The 14268-nt window shown below is 40.2% G+C and overlaps 1 protein-coding gene across 16 annotated transcripts in view; it reads right to left on the bottom strand.

The window, feature by feature from the left end:
- Positions 1-8168: 8168 nt before the first annotated feature.
- The window catches only part of ptprsa (protein tyrosine phosphatase receptor type Sa), a 219882-nt gene continuing 213782 nt past the window's right edge, over positions 8169-14268 (bottom strand). For all 16 annotated transcript variants that reach the window (XM_072438688.1, XM_072438689.1, XM_072438695.1 and 13 more), the window contains 2 exons: positions 10208-10343; positions 8169-10073 (listed from right to left, as the gene is read on the bottom strand). In XM_072438688.1, coding sequence (XP_072294789.1) covers positions 10005-10073; positions 10208-10343 — 205 coding nt within the window. In that variant the 3' untranslated portion in view covers positions 8169-10004. The remainder of the gene's footprint in view (positions 10074-10207; positions 10344-14268) is intronic.

Here is a 14268-nt window from a genome sequence, read left to right as displayed (position 1 = left end):
TGAATGATCCGGCATCACCCAGTTCTCCCTTTGCTGTTCTCCTTCTTGTGTAAGTTTCACTTCCCAAACGGGCTTCCTTTTGCTCACCAAGACCCTCCCCAAAGGAAAAGAGGGTGGGACGAACAGTCAGACATCACACAGTGTAGTCAGGAATCCAGTAATCGAGAGGATGAGCCTATAAGGAAGATGGAAATGAGGGTTTGTGGGTTGATCTCACATTATGCAAAGATTTTATCAGGGAATTAGGACATAAGGAAGGTCAAGGGCAGGTAAAGCATAGAAAATAACAGTTTAGTCTTTTAGTCAATTCTTATTTCCAGCTCTTTGTTGTTTTAATGTTGAAGAAACTCACTGTAACACATATTATGCAAAAACAGCATAAAGTTTATTAACAGTGAAAGTGTGTATGGCAGGTTTTCATGTATTGTGTCAGTTATCAGTTAGATAGTACATGTATCAATATTTTCAGTGTTACACCAGTCGAGTGACAGTTTGTGAAGAAAAGCTGAAAATTAGACCAAATAGAAAAATGAGTTTGGATGTCCGGGTGCAGAGAATGATTAAAAAATATGCAAAAGGAGTTTAGGGAAATATAAAACTGCTATATTGTCTTTATTTGATAGGAATTTTGATCAAAATGTTTAATTTCAGATGGAAGCAGGGGGTACGCGACTACAAAAGGATTTGGCACCGCTGCTCTGCGTCATCAATACCCAAAATGTAATAAAAAAAAAACAATATACGAGAAAGGAACATGATTCTGAGCCGTCATGTGTTTCACTCTTTCTTCACCTGTATGGTATTCACTACCTCATATTAGAATTAAATACAATAAACACCAAATAAAAGCATAATACACATGCTTTTTGTAGTCATTAGTTGCAGGAGTAAGTATAGCCTCTTAAAATCACATGTGTGTTGTACAAATTCTTTTCTCCGCCTGCGAAACAGATGTGTGACGATTCCCTGCGTGCACATCAGTAAATCTCTGAGAGCGGGGTTGACCTAAGAGCGAGCAGAGACTACACTCACGAAACAGGATTCACGTGTGCTCGGCTAACACGTCCCCCAAATGCACAAATGCTCACCACTGCTGCCATTAACCCCAAGTCTGAAAGACGAAATTCCCTTTGAGAAACAACTTCCTCTTTGGAATCAACATGAGAACGTGGTAATCTTAAATTTAGCATAACAAGTCGACAAATGTCTCAAATCTATCTTTATTTCTTTTCTTTTTTTTGACTGGCTCATAATTGTACATTTACTAGTGTCTTAGTTTCCTTTTCTTTTTCTTCTTGGCCTGAAAAAAAACCCAACAACAATAAAAAAGACCAACACCAGCAGCAGCAGTAAAAAGAATCTTGCCACCCAGATACAATATGCCGTATTATCCGAACTATAAGCTGCACCTTTTTTCATAGTTTTGGCCGGTGTGCGACTTATACTTATACTCTGGAGCGACTTATATGTGATATTATTTGTTATTTTCACACTTGCAACCGCATTTCATACTCCAGTGCAACTTATATATGTTATTTTTTTCTTCTCTTTTATGCATTTTTTGGCTAGTGCGACTTATACTCCGGTGCAACTTATAGTCCAGAAAATACGGTAGTTTTTTCATGGATATTTGTGTAATCTCTCATGCTCATAAATACCTTTTCCTTCCACAGAATGCAGCGTGTCAGTCCCATCAGCCTCAAACGGGCTCCTCTTCTTCACACACCTTTGATGGACTTCCAAATAGTCTGCTTTGCCTAACGTTATTATTTTAGGGTCACTGATATCTGGTCCTATAAACTACAGCAGAAACACTTTACAAGCACATTCTTTGTTCTTTTATGGGCACGTTGAGCAGTTAGCTTAATGCTCTCACAGAAACCACATGATCAGGATTTATGCAACAATAATACAACTGGCCCGCACAAATCTGAGAGAGCAGCTACAGTATGTCTTAACATTAAAAAATAAAGTCTGCCAGCAGTTTGGGGAAAAGTCTGGTCTAAATAACAATCAATAACAAATGGGAAAGGATTAAAATTGTACAATACAGCCTACAGGCACAAAATCCTTAAACAATTAAAAAAAAAAGAAAATACAATTTAACCAGAACGTTTGTATGAATATGAAATTTGTTGTGTGAGTTTCTTTTTCTATCGTATTAGAGCCAAACTGTGGCCGGAGGCTAAATGTGGCCCGCAGACACATTTTTTTCTTGACCCTCGGGTTTCCTGCTGAATTGGCCCAAATGATACGACTGCAAGTTTCAGATTCTCTTTACCATTATATCCTCAATAACAAACATCAGACTGATATTAAGTCTTTGTCTGTGGAGGTTTATGTTATGGGAATGAGTTATCAGAGGGTTTTCCCAGATATCGGTCCAATATTGTAAATTTAGCCAATATTTGGCACCAATATTTTTTCCGCTCTGTCTCATTCTGTTTCCAAGTGTCATTCCCAGTTTGTACACTGAACAGCAGATTTGTCTTTCTGAGTTCTTTAACTAATGAGTGAACATGGTAATAGAAGAGCAAGTTTATACAGTCATGCAACAAATAATGTGATATTCCAGGTAAATACTTCATGTTAGTATATTACAAAGGCCGTGGCTGCAGAGCCCTTTCACTAGGCCAGATAGGCGGGTGCCTGGGGCGGCACTGCGGGGGGGCGCCCCCTCTGGATTTTTTTAACCTTTTTTATTGCTTGGCGGAGTTTGTTGCGCCCCCTTCTATGTATCCTAACACTATTTTGGAATTGACAAATAAATCTAACGAAAGGAGAAAATTGAAAAATCGAAAATCGAAATTCTAGCAAGTCAGGGGTATCACCTCTGGATAGACAGGCTAGAATATTGAATGCCAACAGCGCCACCCTCAGGGAAAAAAATGAATACATTTTTTTAAATATTTGTTAAGGAAGTGTCTGGGGAGGAGGAAGTCTGGGAGTCCCTGCTCAGACTGCTGCCCCCCGCGACCCGGCCCCGGATAAAGCGGCAGAAGATGGATGGATATATCTGTTTTTGCTTGGCAGAGTTTTTTGCGCCCCCTTCTATATTTCCCAACACTTTATTCTTGTTATGCACTTTGCACTCTTGTTCTTGCGATAAATAAAGTAGTATTTTCCTGTAGAACTGGTCAATTTTTTTTTTTTTTTTGGGGGGGGGGTGTATATAGCCTCATGGCTAACCCTAAACCTAACCCTAAACCTAAACCTAACCCTAACCCTGACCCTGACCCTGACCCTAACCTTAACCTTAACCTTAACCCTGACCTTAACCCTAACCTTAACCCTGACCTTAACCCGGCGCGGTCTAAAACGCCGCGGCACAAAATAACATGACAGTTTCGGCCGCACGCCGCGGCTCTGTAGACACTCCCTACTACAAAAGCAAAATTAATTTGTAAATTAATTTACTCAGTTTGAAAAATAGACGTTTCGACTCTCATCCAAGAGTCATTGTCAGGTTGACAATGACTCTTGGATGAGAGTCGAAACGTCTATTTTTCAAACTGAGTCCAGATGACTACAACTGAAGCTTTTTCTACTATGGAACACGCCTGGACGAATGAGGGATTACACCGACACCCAGGGATTATGTGGACTATATATTTCAGAACGTGAATGTGTCCACCAGATGACAGCATTGCATTCCAAATATGTTATTCCCTCAATTCACTTCTGGGCACGTGTGAGGGAAGTGTCTGTGTGGCAAGGTGAGGGTTAATATCACATGTAACATCCAGCACTTTGAACAAATCTCAGCATTTACAGTAAAAACGGTTCAAAACATTTTGTAATCAGGGGCACTTTGACTCCACTTGGTCAAAAGGTATAAAGAGGGCTAAAAGAATGAATGCGATTCCATAACTTCCAAAATAATGAAGGGAGCACTTTTGAAGAAAGTATTTGGATACTTTTTTTTGTTTTTTTTTTTAAACAGAACAATACAAAGAACATGACACAGAGAGGAAACATTACAATTCACACAAACACATCTAAATAATCCTACATATTCAGTCCGGCATATTTGTCCAAACATTTTTCAAATTTTTCCTTTACATTTTTCCTTTTTTGTCAATATAATTTCCTCTGCTCCTTTTTGAAACATGTATTTACTTATTTGTTATGAAGAAATAATGGTATGGTAATGGTAAAGGTATTTCTAATGTGCCAAACGTCTGAGGTAAGGGGGGCACCACCTGAATCAGAATGTTGTCTTCATTGTTTTGACTCAACACTTATTCATAAAAAATCAAAAAATAAACCAGTCGGTACATTTTGTGTCATACATTTTTTGGTGAGGGCCGTTTTCCAGTTTGATAATGTGAATCAAATCTTTTGTTGTTGCATTTATTACAAACTGACCTCCACTAGATGGCAGCAGTGCACTTCAAAAACACACTTTGGTCCCTCTGAAGTCGTGCTCAGATCTGATGCTGTGCGCTAAAAACCAGACTGGATGAGATATCTGTGTGATGTTCTCAGCTTAACAGTGTGTGCCAAAGCCTCTGACAGACATGGGAAGGTGGATGGAGGGAAAAACTCAAATTGTCATATTGTTTTTTTACATTAAAATAGGCAGAGGTAACAAAGCAGACCTCCACCCAGTTATGTATCACCTCATTTGCCTCAATGAAAGGCGCACAGCATCTTTAAAAGGCAAGTAATGTGCATATTACAACTGGCAGCTCCTCCTGAAATTTACTATTCCGGCTGAGGTCGTGAAACATGCGTAAATCTAGTTGTAATAAAATGCGGCCATAAACATCTAATGGTCATGAATATTTCAGAGTCTCGAACACCGGGGAAGGAAAAATGACCTCTGGAAAACTTTCACCAGGCACATCTCACACAGATACATTCAAAGTCCTCTCTAACTCGTGATTTTTGGCTTTCTTTCTTCTTCTTTTCCTCGTGATTGGATTGATTTGTCATTTGCAACAGAAAAGAGCTTTGGCCACGGGGCTGTGGATAATCCAATTTATCGCTTTGCCATTTATTACAAATTTCTGCGGCTTTTGGGGTCCACTGTCACATCGATTCGTTGATTGCTTGCTTAGCTGGGCCCTAATGAGCTGCTGTCTGAATCACTGCATAATCACCGCCCTAATTCACTTCCCTGCCCTAACACTCGCTCCTCTGGCTTCTATTAGAGGAGGCCGGGCTGGGACGCCACCAAATGCTCCTCATTCCATGCACATTACTCCTTTACTTGAAATATAAATGTACAGCCGGCGGTATTTGCTAAAAACGGGACCAACATGTGTGAAATCTGTCTTAAGCTTCCACAAATAAACGCCTCCTGGGAAAAGCAGAGCAAATATCAGGTCTGGGAAGCAAAAGTGTTTGAACAGGTCGGAGAACAAATGCCAGGGGGAAATACACAGCATCCTACACAAAAGGGCATTGTCTCCTGTGTGTGTGTGTGTGTGTGTGTGCTCGTCCTTCTCGGCGTAAAAATCTGCAAAGGGAACATTTGTCGATGAATGATTGACGCGTTAAATGATGTTAGGTTGACATGTGAGAGTTTTCAGGGGTGGCGACGCTTAGTCACCCCCGGGGAGAGCTCAGAGTAGAGTTGCTGCTCCTTTGCATTGAGAGTAGCTGAGGCGGCTCTCCCGGACGCTTCCCCCGGGGCAGGTACAGTCGTGAGAGAGGACAATGTGGCCTGGGAGTAGATCAGCTCAGATGTTAAGCAAGAGCTGAAGAAACGCTGTGGGAGATTTAAGTATTCAAGCTTTATCATGTTTTAGTAGTTTGGGATTGGCTCCACAAATGACATCTAAAAGTCTGTGCATCTCTGTGGAACGTAACAAAAGTACGACAGTAAAAGTACTGCCCTACTGTCAAATGTTTAGGTATCGTTAGTCATTTTTACAGATCATTTTTTACTTTTACTTCATTAAATTTGAGAGAATTTCACTAGCAAGGACCACGCCACAACAATGGAATATGAAAGAATGTTTATTGATAATAGTGATGATGGATCGATGATGGAGCGACGAGAGTTGGCTGGGTAGAGACTCAGGATGGGGGGTTTGTCTCAGGTAATCAGCCCAGCCTGAGATGATGGGTGACGTGTTAAGGTGGAGATGATGGAGACATGGGGTCGAGAGGGCAGAGACAACAAGAGATGCTGTGAATAGGCCTCATAAATAGGGCTTCTGGGTAATTAGAGGTGTGGTTAAAGAGTGGGGCGTGGTTACGGGAGGAGTAGAGGTTGAGGCGTGGTCCAGCTCCCGAACCCAAGTTGACGATTAACATTTCCAAGTAGTTAGCTTATTTGTTTTATTTATTCTGCCTAAAGGTTTTGAGTTCAAGACTGAACTTTAAGCGTAAAACATACAAAATAAAACACTTACATTTACTCGATAAATAAAATATTTATTTGAATTAGACGTTTATTGACCAAACTCACTACATTTATCGTTTTAAATTTTCAAATGTTCAAAATCTGTGTGAAATACCTTTGTTTTACTCTCAAAGTACATTTTTAAACAGCTACTAAATACTTTTACTCAAGTAGATTTTTTATATGCTACTCTTACTTTTGCACGAGTATTTTTAAGGTTTGGTTAAGTTAAACTTTATTGTGTATACGTGTACTTTTACCCTACTTATAACAAAATTGAGTACTTCTTCCACCACTGGTTTAAAGTTACGTTTTTCAATCAAAAGAACGTAGAACAGAACTTGCACGACACATTTCAAAACATAATAAAACGTGACGTGGCAGTAGTAAAAGTAAAAAAAGTAAATGTATTCACCTTTCCATCAAACCCACAATATCTTATTTTGTCAGCGGCTCATCGCGGCTCAAAATGCAAAACTCATCACAGAAAAAACAGTCAGTCGCACGATTTTCAGACAACATTTCTTTAATACAAAGTCAACATATCTACATACACAGTGGCTTTTAACCAATTCTTATTTCAGTCCGTAGTAACAGTTGGATGGTGATAGCGCTTGCCCCATACAAAGGAAACCCACCACCAAATTTGGGTTCTTTACGTCATATAAGCCTCAATATTTCCCGTATCTTTTTGTACCCACATATTTCACCAATTTCGTAGGGTGCCGTGTATAGTCTAGAACCTCTACATAAAAATAGTAACACATTGCACAAGCTTCCAAAACAGATCTCCACCGTTTGGCGTGTGGACCGGCGTGTATTCTCTTTTTTTTTTTAGTAAGGATTCCAAAGTTCAGTATTCCAGGAGTTCATTTCCCCCACTGCGTTGAGAGACGCGCTCAGAAACTGTCAATTCTCGGTCAAGTTTTGGTTTTTCAGTCTCGTCGCGTCTCCTCTTGTCTACAGAGCACTGATTTTAACTGCATCCCGTTGAAAAAATTAAAAAATAAGAAGAAGAACACGCGGTCGAACATAATCGGACAATATGATTTCGTACAATGGTCAAAAGTACCGTACAGTAGGCAAAATAATGACAGATAAAATGTGCATTTCGGTGTTTTTTTCATTTCAAATTCACACATCTAAGGCATTTGGACATTTGGGCTCTGTATCGTGGTGTTTCATTATGAGTTGTGATTAAAAGCAGTTTTCACACTAAAACTTCATCATTATTTCACTTCTACTACTGTCTTGTTCACAATTTGGCCCCTAATCGTTTTGTTATACTGTGTGCTTTGACAATCGACAGTGTTACGTTGAGTATACGGCTCTTTAATACCAATAAAGTGGGTTTGACGATACAAAATTCATGTTCAATCCAACTGAATATTGTTGATTGAATATTTGGGAGCAGGTTTAAGAGGAGCGTGTTCTGTCCCGAGAGTAGAAAAGAGGAGGTCCGAATGAATCTTTGTGTGTGCCCACTTAAAGTATGAGATCGCGAGGGTCGAATGATACAAATACATATAATCTATATATTTGTTTATTTACAGGCATATTTCTAGATAGTTGTGGATCTGAAACCAAAATTAGGACAGAAAATCAGCTGAAATGAAGAAAAGTATGACGCCCTTTGACCCCCCGTACAGACCGGTACAGCACGTCGTCAAGGTGATGTCAAAAAGAATGACAGACCAGTTACGAGATTTTGGTTGATAAATGTTTTTTTCAACATTAATAATAGAAAAAAAAAAAAAAAAACTACTAATTTCTACAAGTTAATAAAGAAAATGTAAAAAATAAAATAAAAATCTTTCCTTTCACGTTCCAATTACACACACACAAATGTTTTGAACTGGCTGCTATTTAAACATTGATGAGTTTTATACTAAAGGTTTGGATATATCTTTATATTTTACTTTAAATATATATGTCTGTGTGAGGGTGCAGTACATATACATACCATGATATGTATAAATACGCACATATGATCACAGACATGTTATACTTAACATTTCTACAGTGAAAAAATAGAATGTCTTTAAAACATAATATGAACAAATAAGCATTTCTTTTATCCTGCGATAAAAAAAAAAGTGATACATTATCTCTGTTAAAAGCGAAACATAAAAACAAATTTAAAAAAAAATTAGAAAATGTAACAAAGTAAAATAAGTTGTCATAATAAAACGTTAATGTCTCCATAATAACAACAATAAGGCTTTTTTGGAAATAAGAAGAGATTAAACACAGTTGTGTCCATCGCTCGGATGTTTGTGCACCCGTCCCCAGAACGTCCCGTCTGTCGCTCACATTACACTGTGGTGCGTCATGACACCTGCACTTGTTCTGGAGTCTCGCTTTCAAGTTTATAATGTTCTCTGATGGGCGTGTGCAAGTACCAAAGATCTCATTTACACATCCAGACATGGCTGCCAGGTCTGGTTCTTTGCCGAAACATTATTTTTTTTTTTCATAAATGGACACACTGCGGAGCCCAAACGTGGACTTGGGTTTAACTCAGCACACACGAACGAACAGATGATCACTTTCAGGACAGTGCGGCTGTCACGGGCCTCCACCGCTCTCGAGTGTCGAAACACATGGATGTCGAGGAGGAGAAACTCAAGAGGTGAAGGATGTCATGAGGATGAGTTCAGTCGCGTGTGCTTCAGCATAAGCAAAGTTGGAATTGTTCGTTTGTCATTCCCCCCGAGTCACACATACAGCATACACAATATAAGCAGCATGTTTGGTCTGACCCAACTTATCAAAAAGAAAAGAGACGTCCTTGTAAATCAGGGTTCTTGATGTCACTGTACACAGGGAAGGCCGAGTTGTGTGGCCTTCCGTGTTGGTTTGTTGTCCCGAAGCGTGTGTGGCGTCGTCATGGAGACCGCGCCCCCACGTCGCACTGGTGTCATCGATAGGAGCGGTCGATGAGCTTTCTCTGTCCTTTTGTCCGTTTATCTGATATCGTGGTACCTCACGTTTATAATCAGTTCTGTGTTAATGTGATTTGATGGAAAAGTGTTAACGCTTCACGCAAATAAAGACGCTGTGTATTTGCCCGAAAAGGAGATTTCCGCTCGCAATGTTTGCCGTCCCCCCGTCGAGCCGACCAGTGTTCACTCAGGCAGCCGTGATTTTCCGCAGATTCTTCTGAACATCACCCACAAAATGCGCGTGTGATACAGAAAAGGCCCTTTGTCAACCAGGCATATCAAAAGGAACAAGAGAAAGTCACCTGGCTACATCCATCTGCACCGAGCGATTTAGCCGTTTCCCCTCCTCCGTCATTAACTGTTGCTTGTGTCTCGCAGAAGGATTTTTGAAAGAGAGAAATATCCACGAATGTTTACGGCGTCCTCCGCACCGAGAGAGCTGAGGTAAGACACTTTGATCAATTCTTCCGCCCCACAGTCGAGCCGGGATCCTCTCCTGCCGAGGGTTCTTTTGGATGGGACGTTTCCGTTTAGTCCAATTGGAATCTGGTTTGGTCGGAAAGGAAAATTTACAATAGAATCCGTTTTAGTGTGTCCTTGTGTTCGTCTGCGGTCAGATTGTAACGTTTCTATGGCTCAGGATACTGTCAAGGATTGGGTGGGTAGTGACTGGGTTCTGGTGGGGGGGGGAAGAGATGGCTTTTTTACGTTGCATAGTGATCAAAGCTTCCTAAATACTCCAGAGCTGCATGATAGCAGAATTGATACTCATCCTTTAAGGGGGAAACACAAAGAGAGAAAAGAAAAGCGGGGTTATTAGTGGTACGCAAACGTTTTTTAGAGCGTATTGTTGCTAGCATTTATCGGATTGATGATGTCACGGTTGATGAATGTGCCGGGCTCTTACCTCAGTCTGCACCATGGCCGGCCTCTGTGTCCGGAGCATCTTCACTGTCTGGAAGATATCGACCACGCCTTCGTACCTCATCCGCTCCAACACGATGCTGAGGGTTATGAAAACGCCGGTTCTTCCCACGCCAGCGCTGCAAACATCCAAACGGTCAATACACCCGTAACACATCCACATCCCCCCCCCCGACTAACACTCGCACTATATAGACCCGGCTGCGTCTAGTCCACGGGATGATTTTAGTATTGGAAAAGTGGAGACGCCGGCAGGATAATTGTTCAAAAAAGTTTGTGGTTCTGTAGTTCTGTGGTTGAATTTTGCAGCGCATTTGTGTCAACACGTTTAACTATTTTTGCACGTTTCTGAGCGAGTGCCAAAGTATACGATTTCTGAATCACACATTATGGAGATGTGGCCGTTTAGCTAATATCACACACCAAAAATGATCTAATAATCCCCTTTGATGTGGAATCAGAAAACAAACAAAGGACAAAAGGAGCTGCCACACACCAAACCAGTGTTTCCTTTTATTAACCATTTCCTTCCCATCACTGCTCGCATAACACAAACACTAAAATAGAATAAATCTTCAGAATCAGCATTATTAACTAGTGTCTTTTGATTTCTTGCCTGTGTCTAATTCTTTAAACGTCTTCAGTGAGATTGTCCTGTTTATTCAATCAAACTTGAATATTTACTTATGATGTTTAAAATAACTGAAGTACATAAATTCATATAAAATAAATATCCGTTGTCTTATTATCTGTATTGGCAAATTATGGTAATAGGCCACAACAGTAAGACACACGTTGTATATCAGCCCATAAAAAATCATATCTAATCCAGCTCTAATTTGAGTTTTAGAAATGTTCTTTTGCAGTACATTTCACAGCTTTAATGGAGGATTTTGGACATCAATATTGAAAAACATTGAAGATTTCTTTGGATCTCGGCGCGTGGGAGAAAGCTTAGGGGTGCTCGAGATAAAAAAAAAGGTTGGGGACCACTGCACCAATTCATCAGCACAGTAAAGCCCCTCCCCTGTGCCTCCTCCACCACCACCATCACCACCACTGCTGCGCTCTCCAGAAATACAGCCCGGCAGACTTAAGGCCTGAAATACTCTGAGAGCGTCCTCTCTAAGCTGCTTTGCTGTGAAATAACTTCCACTTCAGCAATGGAACAATAATTGATGTGACAACAGATTTATTTAGACTTTTTTTTCCATTCCTCTGATGCTATTTTGTCGGATGTGTAGAAAAAGCGGTTGAAAGAGCGTGAACTGTTTTTAATGCTGGTGCTGAAGGACAAATGTGACGATTAAATGAAAAGAAGGCGCAGTGACACCTTTTTATCTTGGTAGGTCTGATACTAAAGTTTGGATTTTTTTTTTTACTGCTACGACTACTACTACTACTGCTAGTGCTAGAACTGCTTCTCCTAATACTACTACTACAATTACTGCTAAACCTACACTGCTACCACTACTGTTGCTACTACTACTATTACTACTATTTCTGCTGCTACTACTACTAATAAACTTCTACTGCTACAACTGCTATTGCAAGTACAGCTACTACTACTGTTACTGCTACTACTACTTCTGCTACTATTATATTTTTGCTACTACTACTACGAGTACTTTTAGCGCAAACAGAACATGTATTATCTGCCTCGTGATTGAAAACATGATTATTTCAAAAGCTTACTCCACTGTCAAGAAAAAACTATAGACCTAATATCATTTACTACTCATTTTGTCACTGTAGATTGCACATTGTTATTATTGTAGAACGTACATTTCATTCTGAACAGAAGTAATTGTACTTTCGATTATATGATTTTTGCAAATGAATAGAATCCTCATATTAAACAGGTGGTGACCATAATAAACATAACAACAACCTAATGAATGGTACTACTGGTACTACTACTACTACTACTACTACTACTACTACTACTACTACTACTACTACTGCTGCTGCTATTGCTACTACAACAGCGACTACTACTACTACTGCTACTACTACTACTACTACTACTACTACTACTACTACTACTACTACTACTACTACTACTACTACTACTACTACTACTACTACTACTACACCAGGGCTATTCAACTTAATTTTCCCGAGGGCCACTAGTGTAACAAAAGTTTGGGTTGCACAAAATATCTCCAACACTGTTCCAATAAATTGAGTTAATACAATAAAATAACTACTGTTAGATTAGATTTTTAAGAGAAATTACATACAAAATGCTTAAACAACATCGCTTTACCAAATCCAGTACTGAACCAGAATGAAACTAGGACTAGACCGTCACCAATCAGGTCTGAACCAGGACGAACCCAGAATCTAAACTAGTCCTAACCCAGAATTAAACCAGTAAACAAGTTTTTTTGAATTTATTTTAAAATATTTGCACTGTGGGTTGTGGGCCGGATTACTTCGCTCGGAGGGCCCGACTTGGCCTGACTCTCTCCCCTGCGATTGTTTCTCTCTCGTCTCCCCCCATCAAGAGCCCCTCGATCCGCTCTTCCTCTGCGTTTGCCTCTCACTCAAACATCAACCAAAGCAAATCTGAACACTCGCTGAGCCGCCGCAGACTGAGAGGATTTGGCGTTCCCATTCACACCGACTAATCAGGCAATTAACGACAAAAACGCGAGTGGCTTTATTAGATAGTGGCGGCGGAGAGACGTGCGGGCGGGAGAGTTTCGGGAGCGAGGGTCGGGACGTATGGATGGGGGGGGATTAGGGGGGGGGGACTGACAGGCACGGAGGGCAGATACAGAGGAGCAGAGAGGGAGGTATAAGCTCTACCACCGCCAGTGACAAAGCCTGAAGGAAATGGATGACAACAGGGAGTGGTTCTGAAAGGGGGGGGAAAAACTAAATCTATCGAGAAAAACTGACACCTGCTGTTAAGCCACAAAAGTGAGAATGTAATTAGGCCGAGCATCTGAATCAGTCTGCGAGTTCAAATCGTGTGGTAGGGCTAATCCTCTTAACGGTGGACCAAAAGTCTGAGAAAACTTCACTCGTCAGACTCTATATAATGCAGTGGTGGAACAAAAGTGAGCACTAAACTGTCGTGAATATCTTTATATTCAATGTTTTACTCTTTTGGTGACATTTGTAATTGTACTTCCTGGATGTGACGTACATAGAGGTAATTACACATCTGTAACCTAGCGACCATACTGTAAACAAGGGCAAAAATCCAAATTAACGACACAATATTTATGATTTGACAAATGATAATACCTGATAACACCTTTATTTGGTTCAATTATTGTTTTAACCGCCTGAAAGTTGTTTCAATTGAGTGTAAATTGTCTGCTTTTTTAAAGAAATGTTGCTTATTGATGACATTGCAGTTGCAGCTATGATGAATATTTATGTACTATTTCCCCAAACAAAGTCATAATGATATATTTAAAAATACCTGTCATATCCACATCAAGCCAATTTTTCAGTGGGTACAATTTGAGAGCAGGTATCTGAACTTCTACTCCACAACATTTCAAACTGGACTGAAACGTAAATTAAATACACATTTTCTGCACATTGAGGGGTTGTGTTTTAGCACGTTAACTTCAGCAGTAGAACTAACTGGTCCAGGCAGCAACTTGGAGTGACACTGTAGCGCTAATCCGCTTATGATACTATAAAAATCTAAAGAAACCTCCTTAACTGTGCCTACCCACCGCTCAATGCAACATTGATTTAATGGGCTCGGCTGCTTCGCTCCCATTACTTCGGCACCGCACTTGAACAATCTTTGACAAACGCTTGAGTTTTTTTTAATGATAATTTTTCCATGTTGCAGTAACAATAGACCGGCACTAGAGCGGCGCCTGCTGATCCAGATCCAGCACAAAATCAAAATCTCTTAGCGCAGATTAAGAGCGTTTAGTCTGGGAGGAAATTCACAATATTTTTCTTTGTCCTGTGATTTCTTTTCCCTGTCTGTTTTCCTTGTGAACATATTTGTATGAAACTACTACAGATCTCGTCAAAGTGTAGGACAGTGTGTATTGTCTTGCACTA

This window comes from Eucyclogobius newberryi, unplaced genomic scaffold (assembly GCF_026437365.1).
Source record: "Eucyclogobius newberryi isolate DKJ021-1_F unplaced genomic scaffold, fEucNew1.0.hap1 SCAF_9, whole genome shotgun sequence".
NCBI classification, from domain to species: Eukaryota; Metazoa; Chordata; class Actinopteri; order Gobiiformes; family Gobiidae; genus Eucyclogobius; species Eucyclogobius newberryi.
The sequence above is the reverse complement of the archived record's forward strand: the minus strand, read 5'-3'. Positions and strand labels throughout refer to the sequence as shown.